The 19,368-nt window shown below is 35.6% G+C and overlaps 3 protein-coding genes across 3 annotated transcripts; 2 read left to right on the forward strand and 1 right to left on the reverse strand.

Annotated features, from left to right (window-relative positions):
- The first annotated feature begins 749 nt into the window (after nucleotides 1–749).
- Nucleotides 750–12,484, forward strand: dnase1l4.1 (deoxyribonuclease 1 like 4, tandem duplicate 1). The gene is given in 10 exon segments (XM_047149443.2): nucleotides 750–862; nucleotides 4,151–4,236; nucleotides 4,320–4,408; nucleotides 4,512–4,598; nucleotides 6,679–6,791; nucleotides 7,294–7,406; nucleotides 9,227–9,384; nucleotides 10,489–10,585; nucleotides 11,995–12,061; nucleotides 12,198–12,484. Coding segments are annotated over 9 exon segments (828 nt in total). The 5' UTR covers nucleotides 750–862; nucleotides 4,151–4,155; the 3' UTR covers nucleotides 12,221–12,484.
- tma7 (translation machinery associated 7 homolog) lies at nucleotides 12,063–15,402 on the reverse strand. The gene is made up of 4 exons (XM_017450866.3): nucleotides 15,251–15,402; nucleotides 14,520–14,575; nucleotides 14,280–14,367; nucleotides 12,063–12,578 (listed from the first exon to the last, which is right to left on the reverse strand). The coding sequence occupies exons 1-4, from the start codon at nucleotides 15,264–15,266 to the stop codon at nucleotides 12,544–12,546; spliced, it is 195 nt and encodes a 64-aa protein (XP_017306355.1). The 5' UTR covers nucleotides 15,267–15,402; the 3' UTR covers nucleotides 12,063–12,543.
- A 38-nt stretch (nucleotides 15,403–15,440) lies between these two features.
- Nucleotides 15,441–18,938, forward strand: ccdc51 (coiled-coil domain containing 51). Its single transcript, XM_017450863.3, has 4 exons — nucleotides 15,441–15,612; nucleotides 17,333–17,687; nucleotides 17,770–17,934; nucleotides 18,029–18,938. Exons 2-4 carry the CDS (start codon nucleotides 17,373–17,375, stop codon nucleotides 18,797–18,799), a joined length of 1,251 nt encoding a protein of 416 aa, XP_017306352.1. The 5' UTR covers nucleotides 15,441–15,612; nucleotides 17,333–17,372; the 3' UTR covers nucleotides 18,800–18,938.
- Nucleotides 18,939–19,368: the final 430 nt, after the last annotated feature.

The raw sequence follows: 19,368 nt of genomic DNA on the forward strand, positions 1-19,368 counted from the left end.
AATTTGCAAAACTTACAAGGAACGTTTGGAACGTGACAAGTTCTTAAATAGTTTCATGTGGTCTAGCAGAGGTTGTTTACAGCACAGTAATCCATAAAGAGTAAGAAAGCTTCACTGGGTTTGTTTACTGTAACATTATGAGGGCAGCCATGTTGGACGAATGGAATCAGTTTTTTGGATTGGATTTGTATCATTCCAGACAATACAGACATGCTGTATAATATGCTAAATTGTATAGAAAATATGGAAATTCTAATTCAAACCTAAATGTGTAAATCTCAAGATTAATGATGTTTGATGGAATAATTTTTAAGTTGGTGGAAAGTTTTTGGGTGAGATTGACATTATTACTTGCCCACATTCGATTTGTAGCTGTTTAAGGCATTAAACATGTCTTGTGTGATTGACTACATATAGAATAAAGGGAAACTGTGTCTGTTTTGTGCTGTTGTTTTTTTTTTCTTTTTTGCTGTTAAGTCATTCACCAATGTGAGACATGAGATGTGGTCCTTGTTAAATTTGAATAAGGAATGAGGAAATAACTGCCTACGTCTGCAATGCACATAAAAACCTTTTAACAATAGTAAGGATTTTGCAGCTTAATGAAACTTCGCATGCTTTATGTTATCTCATAAGACCAGTTCCACAATCTGTCCCGCCTTCCTGCTACAGCATGAAAGCCTTGTGGGAGGGAATGGCAATGTTTATTGGTCTCTGGTGCTCACGTTTTGAACTGGGCCAACCACATACTAAGCCACACACCATTGTCTAATCAGATGGCAGGATGCCACTATAAATTGCGTCTAAGTTGTGCCTTTAAGGCCAGACAGTTTCCTGTGGATTTTGGCTTTGATCACTGGAAGTAAGTGATGTTTCCAGTTTATTTGTGCCCATAATTTTGCGTGTTTCCACGTATTGTTTCTGATTTAGGTCAGTACAACCTAGATAAGCTCAGTTTTAAAATAGTTTGAATTCACAGAACAGGTTTTGGACATATCTGAAATGCAATACTTTTTATTACTGTAGGTTTAAAGGACAAAAATATATATTCAAGCCACTTTAGTTATTTCTCAGTTTGTTATGTTTTAAACCAGAATGCAGGTATAATGCAGTATGAATATGCAAGTACTGTTATTTTTCCTAACTTCTACATGTAAACCTATATAGCAGTAATGTGTGTAACTATTGTGGGTAATCATGTAACTATTGTGGCTAATCATGTAACTATTGTGGGTAATCATGTAACTGTTGTGGGCGATTAATCAAGGGCTCCACCTTGATGCAATTATTCTAGTGTACTGGAGTCTGAAGGTAAAACCAATGCTTTTGAAGATTAATCACTCTCAGTATTCTCAGCCAGCATTTTCTACATTTCTTCATGTCCAGCACATTACATTTAACATCATTGCAATGGAGCATAAAAGCTCAATTTCTACCCCTATGGTAACGTGTTTTTTTATTTTTTATTTTGTCTTGTTTTTTTAGGACGCAAACTACAAAAGTAGGTTATATTTACCTAACATACTGTAGGTCCAATAGAAAAAGTATGCTTCTATTTAAATGTGTGTTGTTGTTTTTTTTAAACTACCTAAAGGCTTTATAGTCAGGTCCAGCCTGACTTTTCTGGAAACATGCTTTTCTAAAAACACCTTTTTATTGACAGATGCTTAATCAAGTCTCATCGGGCTGTAAAGTGCAAAACATCCGCTTAATCACAATAAGTGCAGACTAGAAATCCTAACATCATGTATATCAGATTCCACATATAATCCTTGTAAACAGAAATCTTAGTCTGCCGTTATGTGTTAAAAACATGTCACCTATTGTATCCTACTCAATTTTGCTACTCAAACGCTGAATCAGATGTGTAAGTGGTTTATAGTGAAAATGTTATATATCGCTGACTGTATCCTGTTTGTAGGCTGAGTATCTAAATGAGCCTTTTTCACTGAACCTGTTTTTCCTCCCATAGTCAGGTGTGTTTTCTTCCTCACACTCCTATATGACCATAGTGTTGTTATGAAAAGCAGTTACATGTGTTAGCTTGCCAGAGCATTAACCTGATCCACACAGATCGCATTCTTTCAGTTTTGTTCTCTCTCTTTTTTAAACATGTTTTACAGCTGTCTCATGTCTCATGTTTATTTAGACAAACGGGTCCAGCCACATGTTTTTTCTTTTCTTTTCTTTTCTTTTCTTTTTTCTTTTTGCTGTGAGCTAAGAACACCTTAAGTGGGTGCATTAAGAAACCATTTTGTGACTAGTTTACAAAATGTGGATTTTAGACACCTCATATGTAAAGTTTCACACATTTTCCACATGTAATTCATTTAGTAGTTACACGTGATTTGTTTATTTTCACAAATGATTTTTCCACACAGTCAAATTATTTTCATGTAATTTCTTTTTCATGTTGTTTATTTACACGATTCGTATTTCACATGATTTATTTTACACGAGCCATTTATTTTCACGATTCATTTATTTTAAAATTATTTGTTTATTTTCACGATTCATTTGTTTACACGATTTATTATTTTCACATCTGATTTTTTCCCATGATTCATTTATTTACACGAGTTGTTTATTTTTCCATACTTTTTTTTTTTTTTACACATAATTCAGTTCTTTATGTGATTTTTAAATTTTATTTATTTATTTTACAGATGATTAATGTATTTTCACTTCTGATTTTTTCACATAATTCATTTATTTACATATGATTCATTTATTGTCCTGCAGGCACTTTTTTCACAGTATTTGTTTATTTGCATGTGATTAATTTATTTTCATATCTGATTTTTTCCCCACATAATTTATTTAAAAACAATCAGTTTATTTTTCACATTATTTATTTACACAGTTCGGATTTCACATTTTTTTTACACATCATTTATTTACCTTTTATTTCCCTTTGATTAATTTATTTTCACTTAATTTTTTTGACATGATATGTTTATTTTTACCTCTGATTTTTCCACATAACGAATTTATTTCTACAATTTATTTATTTACCTTTGATTAATTTATTTTCAAGTGCTTTTTTTACACAATTAATTTATTTGCACTTCTGATTTTTCCACATAATTCATTTATTTACATATGATTAATTTCTTTTCCCTGCATTTTTTTACATGATTTATTTATTGTCACGTGATTTTCAACATCATTAATTTATGAATGATTTGTTTATTTTAAGGTGACTTAATTACTTCACGTGCTATTTTTTCACATGGTGCACTTTCATATGTAATCACATGTGAAATGTACAGTATGTGATACTCTATGTGTAAGGGTACACTGAAAATAAATACCGTGTTGGATCAAATGAATTTATTAAAGTAAATATTTTTAACATTCAACTTAAAAAAGAACCCTCTCTGCTGTTTTTTCCCAAAACCACTAGCAAAGTGTTATGCTGTTTGCTGACACACAGGAAATAAACCAAATGTTCATTACATGAAAATTATCATCTAAATATGAAATATTAAATCAGTCCTGTTTTAAAAGTACCTGATTTTTCTGTACCAAGTTTAGAAATCCAGAATGTAGTCTGAAGGACAGTATCTGCCTAAGTATTCAGATATAAACATTTCTCAGATACAAATATATATTATTATAAATAAATAAATAAATAAATAAATAAATAAATAAATAAATAAATAAATAAATGTGGAATAAATGTAAATAAATAAATAAATAAAATTTTGTTTAGACTTTGGATTGTAGGCTTTTGTGGCATTTTTCATTTCTGTGTTGAAGATGTTGGAGTCAGACACATACTGTATAATCTATTATTATTATTAGCATAAGGACAAGAAAATACCGAAATAAATAAATACGTCAATAAATAATAATTGAAAATAATGCAAATATTTATTAATTACATAAAAAATAAATTCAGGGACCACCTAGCTACACAAGTAAATAAAGGGGGGGGGGTTTAAAATGGACGCTTTACATAATTGCCTCTTCTTCAGATATAAATTTAGCTCGACTTTTTTGGGGGACAGAATAATTTTTCTATAGCTTGCAGTGAAATGAAACTATCATTTATGTGCGTATATGAAAAAGCCTAAGTGCCTTTTGGGCATCTTCTTAAATCCTGCAAACACTGCAAAAACTAACTGACACTTATTTTGTCGAGCAGGAATCATGAAGATCGCCGCTTTCAACATTCAGAAATTTGGACAGAAAAAATTATCAGACCCTGATGTCATGAAAACACTTATTAGGGTAAAGATAGACACATTTCATGTACTTTATCATGTCTTTTCTATGTCTATATTGAGAAGAATGTCTCGTGTTTCGTGTTTCAGATAGTGTCCCGCTATGACATAGTTGTCATCCTGGAGGTGGTGGAAAAGAAGGGAAAAGCAATTGACTGATTTCTAGAAGAGCTAAATAAGTAAGCTAGTGTATATATATATATATATATATATAACCTTTCACAGATAGCTAACATTGTTCTTAAAATGAGGGTTAGATTTGAAGGAACCTTCTTTTGGCAGGGCCAACCCAGAGAACCGTTACAGCAAGAAGATCAGTGTACGTCTGGGGAGGACCACGTACAAGGAGCAGTTTCTGTTCCTTTACAGGTACACCTGTGTTTTAAGAATAAATATTTTAGAAACAGTTTGGCTAAAAATGAAGACACAGTTTCACAATTTGAATCCAAATATACTGAAGTTTGCCCCTCGGTGTCAGATGTTTGATTCCTTTAATCTGACTAGGATACACCACAGCCAAAACGAGTCGGATCGTTTTTAAAGCTACGAGACTAATGTTGCTAAAAGATAAGGGAAATGTATAGCTACCAGATTAGCATCATGCAAAACTATATGCCTAAATCATCACATACACAAACACACACACAAGCACCAAAAGAAATCATTTGGTTTAATTAAAACATTTGCACGCAAACCGTTTCACAAAATAAGAGAGGAAGTCTGTATTTAAAAATGTACATTTTAATTAAATTGGACCTATGCTATAATTTTAATCACTAACATCATAAACTTTGGCCCACACCTTCTACTTTTTGCCTGTTCTTATAGATAATAATGGCTTAGAGCGTTAGAAACCATATAAACAGGTTTGTTTGAGAACTCAGTGAGGTCTGAGACATGTGTGATGATTAAGCATGTCTTTTGCGTGATGCTAAGGTGTTAGATGTAAGATTTTTTATAGTATTATTTATTATGTAAGATTACCGCTTATTTGTTAGCTTTGTAACGGTTAGGGTTAAATTCAAATGGCTGGATATGGAGTCAGAGTAATTAAGTAAACATTCGAATCATTCGAAATTTTCATTTAAAATGCAAAAATTTGAATTTGAATGTTAGAATTTTGAATCTGCATCACTATACCATTTGAAATGGAATGTTCAGATGGAATTCACATTGGCTGTGTGACTGAAATTTCAAAATGACGTTCCCGTACTCACATTTTAAACTGCTCTTTTCCAGACCTCAGTTCAATTTCTGATGATACAATGCAGATTTGTTAAAAAAAAAAACTTCCAATGGCAGATTTTCTGGACTTTTTCACTTCTCTACGGAAATTTTATGCTCAAAATGCTCTAAAACAATCAAAATAGTGCAAATCTCAAAATACACACATTTCAGCTAAGTTGTATTAACAACTGTTGGCGTTATTGCAGATCTACGGTTTTAGTGTAGTAAAGTTATTTGCTCTGTAGTTTTTTTAGCATTGTAATTAGGTTAATAATCTTTGGTTGATCTAGATCAGGGGTGTTCAAGCTTACCTGTAAAGGCTGGTGTGAGTGCAAGTTTTCATTCCAGTCAAGCAAACTTGTTCCACCTGTTTAATTAGCATATTGGCTTTCAGTAGACTCAGGTGTTGCTTCTTCTTGATTAGCATGAAAACTTACACCCACACCAGCTCTTGGATGATTGGCCACCCTTGATCTAGACAGTGAACACTGACTAAACAATAAATAAAAAAAACTCATTAGACTCATAGAACTGGAAAAAAAAAACATTACAAAACCATTTACAAAACATCCTTATACAGATTTACTGTATACAACAAACTAAATAATACAATTTTTTACCTTCACAGAAACAAAATCTTACAGTAATTTTCTGGAATATACAAAAATACAGTGCTGGAAATATATTATCTATCTGCTTTCAGTACTTTAATGTAATCAGTTTGGCCACAAAATACATAAACATTTGTCATTTGGGCTGTAGAGATAGTATTACTAGTGTTGCTAGTGGTAGAAAAAGTACATTTTGGAGTGACTCGTACAATCCCTCTCTAAGATACTTTTTTTTATACCAGATCATGTTACTGACCTGTTTCCAATTAACCTCCAGCTGTTTCTTTTTAGTAACACTTACTTTTCCAGCCTTTTGTTGCCCCGTCCCAACTTTTTTGAGACGTGTTGCAGCCATCGAATTCAATATCACCTTTTTTTTTCTTCTTAAAACGGTACATTTTCTCAGTTTTACACATTTGACATGTTTTCTATGTTCTATTGTGAATAACATACGGGTTCATGAGATTTGCAAATCATTGCATTCTGTTTTAATTTACATTTTACACAGCGTCCCAACTTTGTTTAGAATTGGGGTTGCAATTCTTAGCAGTTTTAAAACTGTCAATTCAAGCTGAGGTTGTATTTTCATTAACAGGTATTTTCATTAACAGGGGTGCTGTGGTGAACGTGATCGGCACTTATCAGTATGAGGACAATCAATGTGGAGATGAGGATGCCTTTGATAGAGAACCTTATATCCTGCGTTTCTCTTGTCCTAATACAGGTAGAAATGAATGAAAGGGTGTGTTAAGGGGTTCTCTCTTGTCTTTAAAAATCAGAAATCCATATATTTACAAGTATTTAACATTAGCTCAAGTGTTCCAGTGAGATAGCAAGAGAAAATAAGAGGAAGAAAAATTACCCCAATAACTACACTATATGGCCAAAAGTTTGTGAACACCTGATCATCACAGCCATATGTGGTTTATGTGTAATGGTTATGTTTATGTTTATGTGTTTCCACAAAGTTGGAAGCATACATTGTACAGGATGTCTGTAAATGCTGTAGCATTACAGTTTCTCTTCAGTGGAACTAAAGGACCCAAACCTGTTCCAGCATGACAATGACATGGTCTGCCAAGGTTGGTGTTTTAGAACTGGTGTTTGGGCACATAGGGGTGTGATAGTCAGGTGTCCACATACTTATGGCACATATCTGTTGCTTTGTGCTGTAATCTATTGATTTCTACTGTGTGTGTGTGTGTGCGTGAATGTGCATGTGTAAGTGATGCAGGATCTGGTTCTGGTGCCTGTCCACACTAAGCCTGAAGACTCGGAGAAAGAGTTGGATGAGCTGTATGATGTAGTCCTGGCTGTGAGAGACAAATGGAAAACAGATGTAAGTCAAAGTCAACGTTAGTGAGCAAATGATTATGTATGTATACAGAATATTTACCATTATGTAAACATCTGACTGAAATACATGTAATGAGAAATATACTTAATACCTATAAAACTCTGCTTAATATAATTTAAATATAAGCTACTGTGGGACTGAATTCAATTAGAAGGAAGTAATTAAAGTAATTGAGATGTTTAAAAATGTACCCTTAATGGTTCATAGTGCATCATAATAATAATCTTCAAAATAACCAAGCAGCATCTGTATCAAACAAGAATATTACGTGAACACGTCCCCTGTCCTTTGTCAAACAATCCCATTGGAAGTTTAGTTTGTCCTGTAGTGTCTTATTTAATTTTTAGAATCTTATTGGAACTCTACTTGTATTTTATTGGAAATGAGGTCTTGTTATTGGAAATTACAGAGGGCACTATCTATCTATCTATCTATCTATCTATCTATCTATCTATCTATCTATCTATCTATCTATCTGTCTGTCTGTCTATTATCTATCTATCTATTTATTATCTTTTATCAATCAATCAATCAATCAATCGATTATCTCTTATCAATATATCTATCTATCTGTCTGTCTATCTGTCTGTCTGTCTATTATCTATCTATCTATCTATTATCTCTTATCTATCAATCAGTCTATCTATCTATCTATCTATCTATCTATCTATCTATCTGTCTGTCTGTCTATTATCTATCTATCTATCTATCTATCTATCTATTATCTCTTATCTATCAATCAGTCTATCTATCTATCTATCTATCTATCTATCTGTCTGTCTGTCTGTCTATTATCTATCTATCTATCTATCTATCTATCTATTATCTCTTATCTATCAATCAATCAATCAATCAATCTATCTATCTCTCTCTATCTATCTATCTATCTATCTATCTGTCTGTCTGTCTGTCTATTATCTATCTATCTATCTATCTATCTATCTATCTATTATCTCTTATCTATCAATCAATCAATCAATCAATCTATCTGTCTGTCTATTATCTATCTCTCTGTCTATCTCTTATCTATCTATCTGTCTGTCTATTATCTCTTATCTATCAATCAATCAATCTATCTATCTCTTATCTATCAATCAATCAATCTATCTATCTCTTATCTATCTGTCTGTCTATTATCTATCTATCTATCTGTCTGTCTGTCTATTATCTATCTATCTATCTATCTATCTATCTGTCTGTCTATTATCTATCTATCTATCTATCTATCTATCTATCTATCTATCTATCTATCTATCTATCTATCTCTTATCTATCTATCTATAAATCTTAAGAAACCATCCTGTAAACATAATCGGTTAACAAGTCATGGAACACAACATTTTCTTTTATTTAAAGCTGACATATACTGTGCTGACAATTAAATATTAGCGTAAGATGTGCTGTTTTTCCAGGTAAATTACAATAAAAAAATTTGTTTACATATTGGTACCCTTGACCAAAAAAATAAATGAAAATGCCTTGTACAGCGTTAGAATTTGGATCATATTTTGAAACCATTCATATAAGATTCCTATCGGAATTGTCTAATAGGACAAGACATAAATATCCTGACCACTTCTACAAGATTTTGTAATGGCATCCATTTGGGAATCTTATTGGAATGGTTTCAAAATATGAGAGAAATTTTTGTTAGAATCCTGTACAAGTTTCTTATTGGAATCCTTTAGGATTTTTTGACAAGGGGTTTAAATGTTGCTTTACATATCTATCAGTGGAAAGGAAAAATCATTTCATGGCACGATTTATGGACAAGACATTGCTTATATTGTTCTTATACACAGCATATCATGATCTTGGGTGACTTCAATGCGGATGGCAGTTATGTGTCTAAAAAAGAGATGAAGGCAATCCGTATCTACAAAGATGCAGACTTCCACTGGCTGATTAGAGATAAAGTGGACACCACTACGAGCACAAAGAATGACCACACTTACGACAGGTTTGTTCAGATTTGATGGATTTGTTGTGATGCGGAGATGCATACAGAGATAATGAGTGAATCTGAATGTTGTACTGTATGTGCTATTATCATGTTATGACCTCTTCGGATGTATTAACAAATCAGGCTATATTGCCATGGAACATTTGTGACACCATTGCTGAGACCACACCATCCACACTTACATATCCAAGTAATGCATCACTGGATTAAATTCGCTTGATTTACCACAATAAGTAGAGCACTGAATTCTGGATAAAAATTCACCTGCCCAGTTTCAGTGAGCAGATTTTGTGTGCTTGGCTGACAGGAGTGGAACTCAACATGCTTTTCTGCTTTTGTAGCCCATCCACCCCAGACTTTAATGTGTTGTGCATTTGATATGTTTTTCTGCTCACCACAGTTGTAAAGAGTGGTTACTTGTGTTTCCGTAACCTTCCCATTAGCGCAAACCAGTGTGGTAATTCTCCTCCGATCCCTCTTATCAACAAGGCATTTCGGCCCGCTTAACTGGATGTTTTTTTGTTTTCTGCACCATTTCGTATGCGCCCTAGAGACTGTTGTGGGTGAAATTTCCAAGAGATCAACAGTTTCTGAAATACTCACAAAAACCCTCCTGGCACAAATACGCATTCCACGGTCACTGAGATCACATTTTCCCCCAATTCTGATGTCTGGTGTGAACATTAACTGAAGCTGGTGACCTGCAGGATGTATATAGTGATTCTTGAACATATATATATATATATATATATATATATATATATATATATATATATATATATATATAATAGTAAACCTTGTTTTATTATTCAATAACTTAATTGCTAGAACATTGTTGAGTACTTTACATCACCATACACATCTCCTATTTGTATGAAGAAAGCTTTTCTTTCATATGAAGGCATTATGCCAAAAGAAATAGAAAGGGAAAAACCATCGGTGCATTAAGCCTCTACGTGTCTCGTAGGCTTATCGTACAACTGCATTATTGACATTGTCCTAGTCCTTTATTTTCTATCGACCTATACATTGAATTAAATTTGCATTTAAATACGCCATGTTATAATCAGCCGGACATTTCCGCATCTCTATTCCCATTAGGATAGTGGTGTACGGAGAGAATATGCTTGATGCCATTGTCCCGAACTCTGCCAGAGCGTTTAACTTCCAACAGGAATATGGACTGACTGAAGCTGATGTAAGCACAGTTACTTTTATTCTGTGGATTTTAAAGTCATTTATTTACACATCGTATTCATTTGAGTTGCCATGTCATCAAATAGCTGTACTTGGTAGGTGTATAATTATGAACTGCAACCTATCTGTTGCTATGTACGATGTGTCAGCCCCACTTCCAGTCATAAGGGACGACCACAGGACCATTGATTTCCAAAGGCTAAAGGATGTAGGATTGAAGAGGCATTGATGGTACAATGACTGGCCAAGAGTGGCCATTTTCTATTTGATAAGGTGGAGGCAGCTGACAAACTGTGCAAATGACAGGTTACAGTCAGTAATTATACATATACGAAGTGACTTTTACAGTATACAGACCTATACAAGGAGGAGAAACAATGACGCGAGAGTTATTTGGTCAAGGAATCCTTAACTGCTATATGTTTTTATGTGCATGTTGATAATATGGGAAATCTAATAATATGTATATTTAGTTACAGTGTCTTGCATAAAATGGGCTTCAATGGGGTTATACAGTACTGTACTGTCCGAAAGTCCTACTTTTTGTAGTACAAACTTTTACTGATTTCTATTTTACGACTTCTACATTATCGAGTCAGTACTAAAACATTTTAGAGTTCCAAACATTCGTTTTCCAGCAAAAAAATTCAATGTTATAGAAAAATGTTTGTACATCAGTAAAGAAAGCAGCATATAACTGAGATTACTTTTCTTTTTAAAGCAAAGGGTCATCACACCAAAATGTTGACTTGTTATAGAGTATTTATTTATTATACTGCTTGTTATAGTATTTTTTTTATATATATATAAACATATATTTCATTATGTTTGAAGGCATCTTTGCTCTTCAGCATTTCTTTGCATGTGCCTAAGACTTTTGCACAGTTCTGCATGTCACGAATCTACACACAATAACTCATAATACTGAAGTTAAAAAAACTTGAAACATTTCTGGTCATCCAATCAAACAGTGCTTGAGCAATTTTGCTAAAAAGAATGGGTATAAAAATAATGATCCGGATGTACAAAGCTGACAGATACATATAGACCTGCTCAAGAGACTTCTTTTTTTTTTGGTTCAATTAGTCACAATAACCAAATGTTCACTGCGCATTTCAATTTTAGACATATTGTGAATCAAATGGAAAAAATCCCAGTTAAGTCCATTACAATCCCAGATTGTATTACTATAAAATGTGTGTGTATGGAGCAGTTCCCCAACTTGCTGGAGGAATGAATAATAATGAACCCACATACCTCTTCCTATCATTTCGATACTATGTGAGCAAGTTGCATCATTAATTTATGGCCTTCTTGGGCCCTTAAGCAAGTCTACTCATCTCCAGCTGCATTAATATGATCATACAGTACCAAGAATTGATCCTTAGGCATTAATGAACACTTTTACAGGCACTTAAGGTGAGTGATCACTATCCAGTGGAGGTGGAACTGAAATTAAGCAACGGCGACGGTCAAAGTAAGCAGCTAAATTCTTTATTTGTACATCCCAGTAGCACCTATGATCTAATATACAATACATAGGAGTCACTTCAAACTAACACCCCCCATCCCCCCCAAAAAAACAAAAAACAATAAACAAACTCTTGCTTTAGGCTCTGCCACATGCAGGAAATAGATGACAGCAGGAGAAAGAAAACACTGGCAGAAGACCCGGAAAAAGAAAACCATTTTTTTCTGAAAATAAATGCATGGCTGAAACGTTTGAAATTAAAATGAACATTTTTAAAAATCTGAAATGTGTTTAACTTTTGTAGTTCTTTGTTTATGCAATAAACATTGAGTGATTCCACACCAAATACATACAAAACTTTATTTATGCGTTATTTCTTCTCATCCTCACAGCAGGGTATTAAAAATGCTAGTTGGTGTACATATGTGGCCCCAAAGCAGACTTGTTCACATGACAGTTCTCAAATGCGTTTAACTAACGACTCCAACTCATTTCTTCCCAGACTTCTTGATTCCGCCCCCAGCTGTGAAGGGCAAAGCAGAGAGCAGATAAGATGATTAACTGTTTGTAAAACAATGTGATTCGTTTACTGTAACATCTCAGTGTGTATGCACGAAACGTGCAGTGTTCGCTACAGAGGCCACGCACTGTTCAGTCCTGCCATCTAGAGGTCAACTTCATTTATCTCACTGAGCAAATTACCAACTATAATATGGTGAAGCACAGCTCCAGCACCACAATATTCAGTAATTCATTCTTCAGTAAGCTATTTATCCAGGTCAATCCTTTTTTATGAAATATATGATATAAACAGAAATAATATCAACATTCTTTTCTTAGAGTAAATTCCGGCATCTATTTTTGTACCAGGTGTTTTTCATTCTTACTTTCCAAATAAAGTAAAGAGGAGTCTTAGAGCAGGAAATTCAGCCAATTGTGTTGGACACCTAACCTATAAGATTTTATATATGCGCTTTGATATTTGCTTTGTAAGTGGCAAGCAATAAGGAATTAATAGAACTTCATCACTGTTAGGTGTCCATTAACACTGCAATAAGATAATCAAGATCATAAGGCAATTCCATTAACACAAATTTATGATGATTTAATTTGCCCAGCCGTTCTCCAGGTTGGCAGAGACCCTGTGAGGCCGTGCTGGATATCCTCGTACAGTCTCACTGTTTGAAAAGTACAGCCAACATCATGTTGGCGTGACGCGAGAAGTGTCCAAAATCAGCATGTCCTGAAGTGTTTTATTCCTCATACTTCACAGCAACTTGCAATTTAGAATTTAGCAAAGAACGAGACAACACACTTTAACCCATTTATAGTCACATTTACTGTTGTGGAACGTCCGCAAAACAAGCTCGTTCCTGTTATCATTTTTATTACAGCGGCTATAAAAAGCCGTAAACTGGCTGCTACAAAGTGCTGACACTGTGGACTCCTTCCATAAACGGCACGTTAAACAAACATCTTATTAAAACTTCACCATGTCAACAATGACACTTTTCGGAATCAGTTTATTATTGGGCTTAGATTACGTGGCAGACAGTCCACACAGCTGATTCACTCAGTGACTGCACCCATTTCCTGATATTTCTCCTGTTATTTCTATTCTTTGACTTCAGACTCTGCGATTTCATTAAACCAACCACTTCAAAACATGTGAAGGAGTCTTTCCTGGTTATATATTGGCTTCCATTCGCATATAAGCCTCTGATTATTTCAGCAGATTTGTACTAGGTCTAGTTCACATTTGACCCCTTTCTGACTAATTACTACTATTAATAAACAGAAACCCAAGTAGGGGTGGCTCCTATTTGAATCTTTTTTTATTATTATTAACGTGATTGTACATTTTACACTAACCAGAGGCACCAACGATCTCTGCTACATCTTTCCGTGGTTTATATTATTCCGTAACATATTCTATATGTATATACACATTTAATGGGAGGTTGTATACGGCAGGATATGAAAGATGAAACCACGGTTTTAAGTTTTTCTTTAATTTTTGTGTGAAACAGTAAACGGGAACTAATTGCAGGTAGGAACTAATTGCAGTCCCTCCAGGATTTTTACGAGTTTGCGATGGCAGAAACGAGCGCAAAAATCAAGCAAACTCCGCAACGTTCGCAGGAGCTTGCAATGTTTCAAAATTACCACATTGTTTTCGCTTGCCAGTGTGAACGCAGGGTTACAAAATCAAACCGTCTCGTACCTAGGGGTCCTTTTCCTGCTGCTTTGGCTTTCAGCGCCTCCATAGCTTTCTGCTCCTCCTTCTGCTTCTGCTTGAAGGCAGCTTCATCCTGAAGGGGTGTGAGGGATACACAAACAAGTAAGAGGTTAAACCTGTTCTCTTTTATCACCAATACGGTATTCGGTTTACAAAACAACAGCCTCGCTACACTCTTTTCCTCCCCTTCTTCACAAGGCGCAGCTGTGGCACGGATGAACTCACCTCGTCCATCTCCTTATTTTGTTTCTTAGGAGCCTTGAGGGGTTTCTTCTTACCTCCTACGAGTGCAAACACATTAACAGTCACACTGTAATCCATTAACAAAAGTGCACGTCAGCAAACTATGCAGTATTTCACTGAGTAAAGGGAAATGAGTTATTATAATCTGAAAGGACACAGAGGATTGAACCAGTTGCTGTAGGTTAATCTCCTGAGAGCCATGATTCACTGGTTAATGTCTGGAATTAAGGACAGGCTGCTCAGGTACACAACATCTCCATGTTACAGCATCATTCTCTCCTTATTAGTTAAACGTTATCCAACTGTTGCAAGGCTGAATCTCAAATGGCTTCCTAATAGATAAATAGTGCACTACATAGGGTATACAAGCCATCATTGTTTTAATCCTATGTAGTGCACTTATAAAGGAAGTACTGATGAATTGGTATTCAACCACCGACATGCATTTAATACATCGCATTACAGTTTATCGAGCTAAAAAACTCAACAAAAACAACTCGCTAGCAAACTGTCAAACTGAACAACTAATTTCGACGGTGTTTGATAAATATTTCTTATATTAATTCTCGGTTAAACTGACAGTTAGCTAGCGTGGCTACCATATTCGGACAAAACGGTGATTTCGCGCAGTACTGTTTAATTATATAAACTAATACATCCACTACATTACTTTATCTAATTCAATGTATATCAATATATTTTAAGATATTTACCTTCTCTTCCAGACATTTTGGATATGTTGGTTAGAAACGGGCGCGTGCGAGAAGCAGCAAGGTTTCACTCACAACGGCGGTACTTTTCTCCACCCGTATTAGGGGAAAACCCCGCCTATTCTGCAACAATTGGCTTGTACTACACGAATACGAGTGCGAAGCGAAGTAAAGCCTGAGGACCTCATCTGATGCTGTTTAACCTGGATATAGTAGACTTATCTTGTGCCTGAACTAAAAGTTATGTCATGTACGATAGTATGACTTTTGTATAGCTTCCTCTCTATCTATATATAGCACTTTTAATACATTATTTACGCTCAATTTTAATAGACGGCAACAGACGGAATAAAAGCCAACATCTGGTATGTTATATTTGTATATAATGTGCTTAGATCAATAAATTTTGGACCTAATTATCTAAGTAGCTAATGTTTAGATGCTAGGTGAGGTACTGAAAATGACATTTGTAAGAGCATCAATTAACAGTTTTAAATATGTTTGAATGTAATAACATGCCTTTTTAGCAAGTTTGATAGTCATATTAACAGCTATGTCAAACTGTATGTTATTTTTGTTTTATAAACTGGTTAGTCTGGTTATACACAGTGCCCTCCAACTAATATTAGCACCCTTGGTAAATATGAGCAATGAAGACTGTGAAAAATTGTCTTTATTGTTTAACTTTTGATCTTTTGGTAAAAAAAATAATTCACAAAAAAATACTCTGGATATCAAACAATTGCAAAGACAACACAGGTTTATAAAAAAAAAAAAAAAAAAAAAAACTTTGTTAAATATAGGTGTGCAACAATTATTGGCACCCCTATGAATTCATATGAGAAACAATATTTGAAGTATATTCCCATTGATATTTAAAAAAGTTTTTTTTGTACACCTGGGTGACTAGGAACAGGAAATTGTTCAACCATGACTTCCTGTTTTACAGTGGTATAAATATAACGTAACACAGGCCAAATTCCCTTAGTAATTAATTTGGGATCTTCCCTTAGTGATTCATTTGGGATCTTGGTAAGACCAAGGAATATAGCTGTGATGTGCAGCAAAAGGTTGTTGAGCTTCACAAAATGAGAAATGGATATAAGAAAATAACACAAGCATTGAAAATGCCCGTTTCCACCATCAGGGCAATAATTAAGAAGTTCCAGTCAACTGGAAATGTTATGAATCAACCTGGCATTGGACGTGTTCTATGGTCAGATGAAACCAAAATAGAGCTTTTTGGCAATAAACACCAGAGGTGGTTTTGGTGCACACAGAGAGGTAGCCATATGGAAAAGTACCTCATGCTCACGGTTAAATATGGTGGTGGCTCTTTAATGTTTTGGGGCTGTTTTTCTGTCAGAGAACCTGGACATTTTGTTAGGATACATGGCATCATGGACTCTATCAAATATCAACAGATATTAAATGAAAACCTGACTGCCTCTGCCAGAAAGCTTAAAATGGGCCATGGTTGGATCTTCCAGCAGGACAATGATCCAAAATATACATCAAAATCAACACAAGAATTATTTATGGACCACAAAATCAAGGTCCTGCCATGGCCATCCCAGGCCACTGACATGAAACCTATAGAAAACCTGTGGGGTGAACTGAAGAGGAGAGTCCACCAGCTTGGACTTTGACATTTGAAGGATCTGGAGAGATCCTGTATGTAGGAACGGTCTCAGATCCCTTGTCATCTATTCTCCAATCTCATCAGGCATTATAGGAGAAGACTCAGAGCTGTTATCTTGGCAAAGGGAGGTAGCACAACGTACTGACTAAAAGGGTGCCAATAATTGTTGCACACCTATATTTAACAATTTTTAAAATAAATAAATATATCTGTGTTGTGTTTGCAATTGTTTGATGTCCATGAAAGCGGAGTATTTTTGTGATTTTTTTTTTTTAACAAAAGATCAAAAGGTTAAACAATAAAGACAATTTTTCACAGACTTTTGTGCTTATATTTACCAAGGGTGCCAATATTAGTGGAGGGCACTGTAGGTGTGTACATAAACAACAAGACTATTAAGACTAGATTTGTTTAACAGCTTACAGTGTTCCTTCTTACTCCAGGTTGCAGGTTTGATATGTGTGCTTCGTGAATGAAAGTTCAATGGGCTACAAAGGGAGCTGTGTTCTACAGAGGAGAAATGGCACTTGCTTCTACCTTCTCCAAATCTCTGGCAGAATCCAGTGCAATGCGTTCTCCATCAACAGAACCTTCTGTTCTCAGAAAAGTCCACCAGATAAACCCTTGGCCACTCAGGAGCAGACATCGGCTGCCTTGAAGAACATGACCAAGCTTGGGAAACAGTGGGGACAGAATACTGTGAAAACTGCGACAGCTACTGTCAATCACTGGTGGGAAAAGTATGAAGAGTTTGTTGGCCTTAGTGAGGTTAAAGATGCTCAGTCCAAGGTTACAGAGGTATGTTTTAATCTACTGATATTCCTAATAAGCTCTAGTGTCAACAATCCTAACCGTGGATGTGTTGATGTTTTGTGATCAGGCTGAGAAAGCTTTCATGGTTGCTAGGGGAATGGTTCGCGAGGCTCATGTCAGTTTGGAAGCTCTTCAGTTGAGGCTTAAGGAGGTTAGAGATCGTCTGGATCGAGTTTCGAGAGAGGAGGCCCATTATCTTGAATTAGCAACACTGGAACACAAGTTACTTCAGGTGGGATGAGAATCAAGGCATCTAGGTGTTTAATGAGTTAGGTGATAAATATATTTAGTATATGTACTCATTGATTCTTCTTTCATACCAACAGGAAGAACGGCGCCTCAAAACAGCTTACGAAAACGCAGAGGAAGGCGAGCGGGAAAAGTTTGCCCTTTTCTCTGCTGGCGTGCGCGAGAGTCACGAGAAGGAGCGGGCTCGGGCAGAACGCACCAAGAACTGGTCCGTCATCGGTTCAGTACTGGGTGCCTTTATTGGTGTCATGGGGTCCACTTACATCAACAGGGTGCGCCTTCAGGAGCTGAAAAGCTTGCTCCTGGAGGCTCAGAAGGGACCAGCGAGCCTACAGGAAGCTATTAAAATCCAAGCCAGTTCTCACAAGAGCCAGCAAGAGGAACTCCGAGGCATCATAGACACGTTTAATTTAGCCATTACTAATAGAGCAGATGAAAAACCTATATCTGTTCCCATAGCAGCCCAATCTGTAATACCACCATCAAAACCCAGCATGTCAGAAGAGGCTGTTAAAGAGATGCTTCTGCACAGCAAGAAAGCTCAGTCACTTGTGGAAGATCTCAAGCCACAGATGGAGCACATCAGGCAGAATTTAGGGAAGATGGCGACTGAGCTTCAGGCCGTGAAGAAATCCGTCTCAGCTCATCCTGTGGAAAAACCAGTCATTCAGATAAAAGATACGCCGCTTTTAGTGTGTGAAACAGAGAGCATCATCCAAGGCCTGGACCAGACTGAGAAAAGACTGGAGGCTCAGATTAACAGGTCGACTCTGTACAACACTATTCTGACTTACACAGCATTTGCTTTATCCATGCCAGTGCTCTATATTATCTTCAAAGGAACATGATGAAATTGTCTAGACTGTAGCGTACACTTAAGGGGCCATCGTTTCTAACAGAAGTAACCTCAGCTTTTACAGAGTACTGTAGGACCTGTATGATGAAATAATGCACTGATGAGTAAAGAATTAAAAACTTGAACATGAATTATGACTTGTTGCATTTCTTATAATCTACAGACTTCTCATAGGGCTTGGCAATATGATAAGGTATCAATATTGTGATCAATGACATCACAATAAGGTTTCTTTGAGTATCAGTACTGTAGTAAAACTGGGTTTTTTCATAAAACTGGGTTATGATATTAGGGTTTTTAAATAGAACCGTACTATTTTTGCTGTAAATATTGTCATTTGGGGTGCCATTTAGCCCTGGGAATTCTTAAAAATTTAACTAGGCCAACATAAAAGCCCCTACAGAATTAACATCCATGCTAATGACATTAAGGGCATGGGGGGGGGGGGGGGGGGGGGGTGCATCGTGGCTTAATCCTGCCTCTGCCCTGTTTGAGCGGTGCACTGGGTACTCTGGTTTCCTCCCCCAGTACAAAGACGTGTTGTAGGCTGATTTGGTATTT

This window comes from Ictalurus punctatus, chromosome 21 (assembly GCF_001660625.3).
Source record: "Ictalurus punctatus breed USDA103 chromosome 21, Coco_2.0, whole genome shotgun sequence".
Classification (NCBI taxonomy): Eukaryota; Metazoa; Chordata; class Actinopteri; order Siluriformes; family Ictaluridae; genus Ictalurus; species Ictalurus punctatus.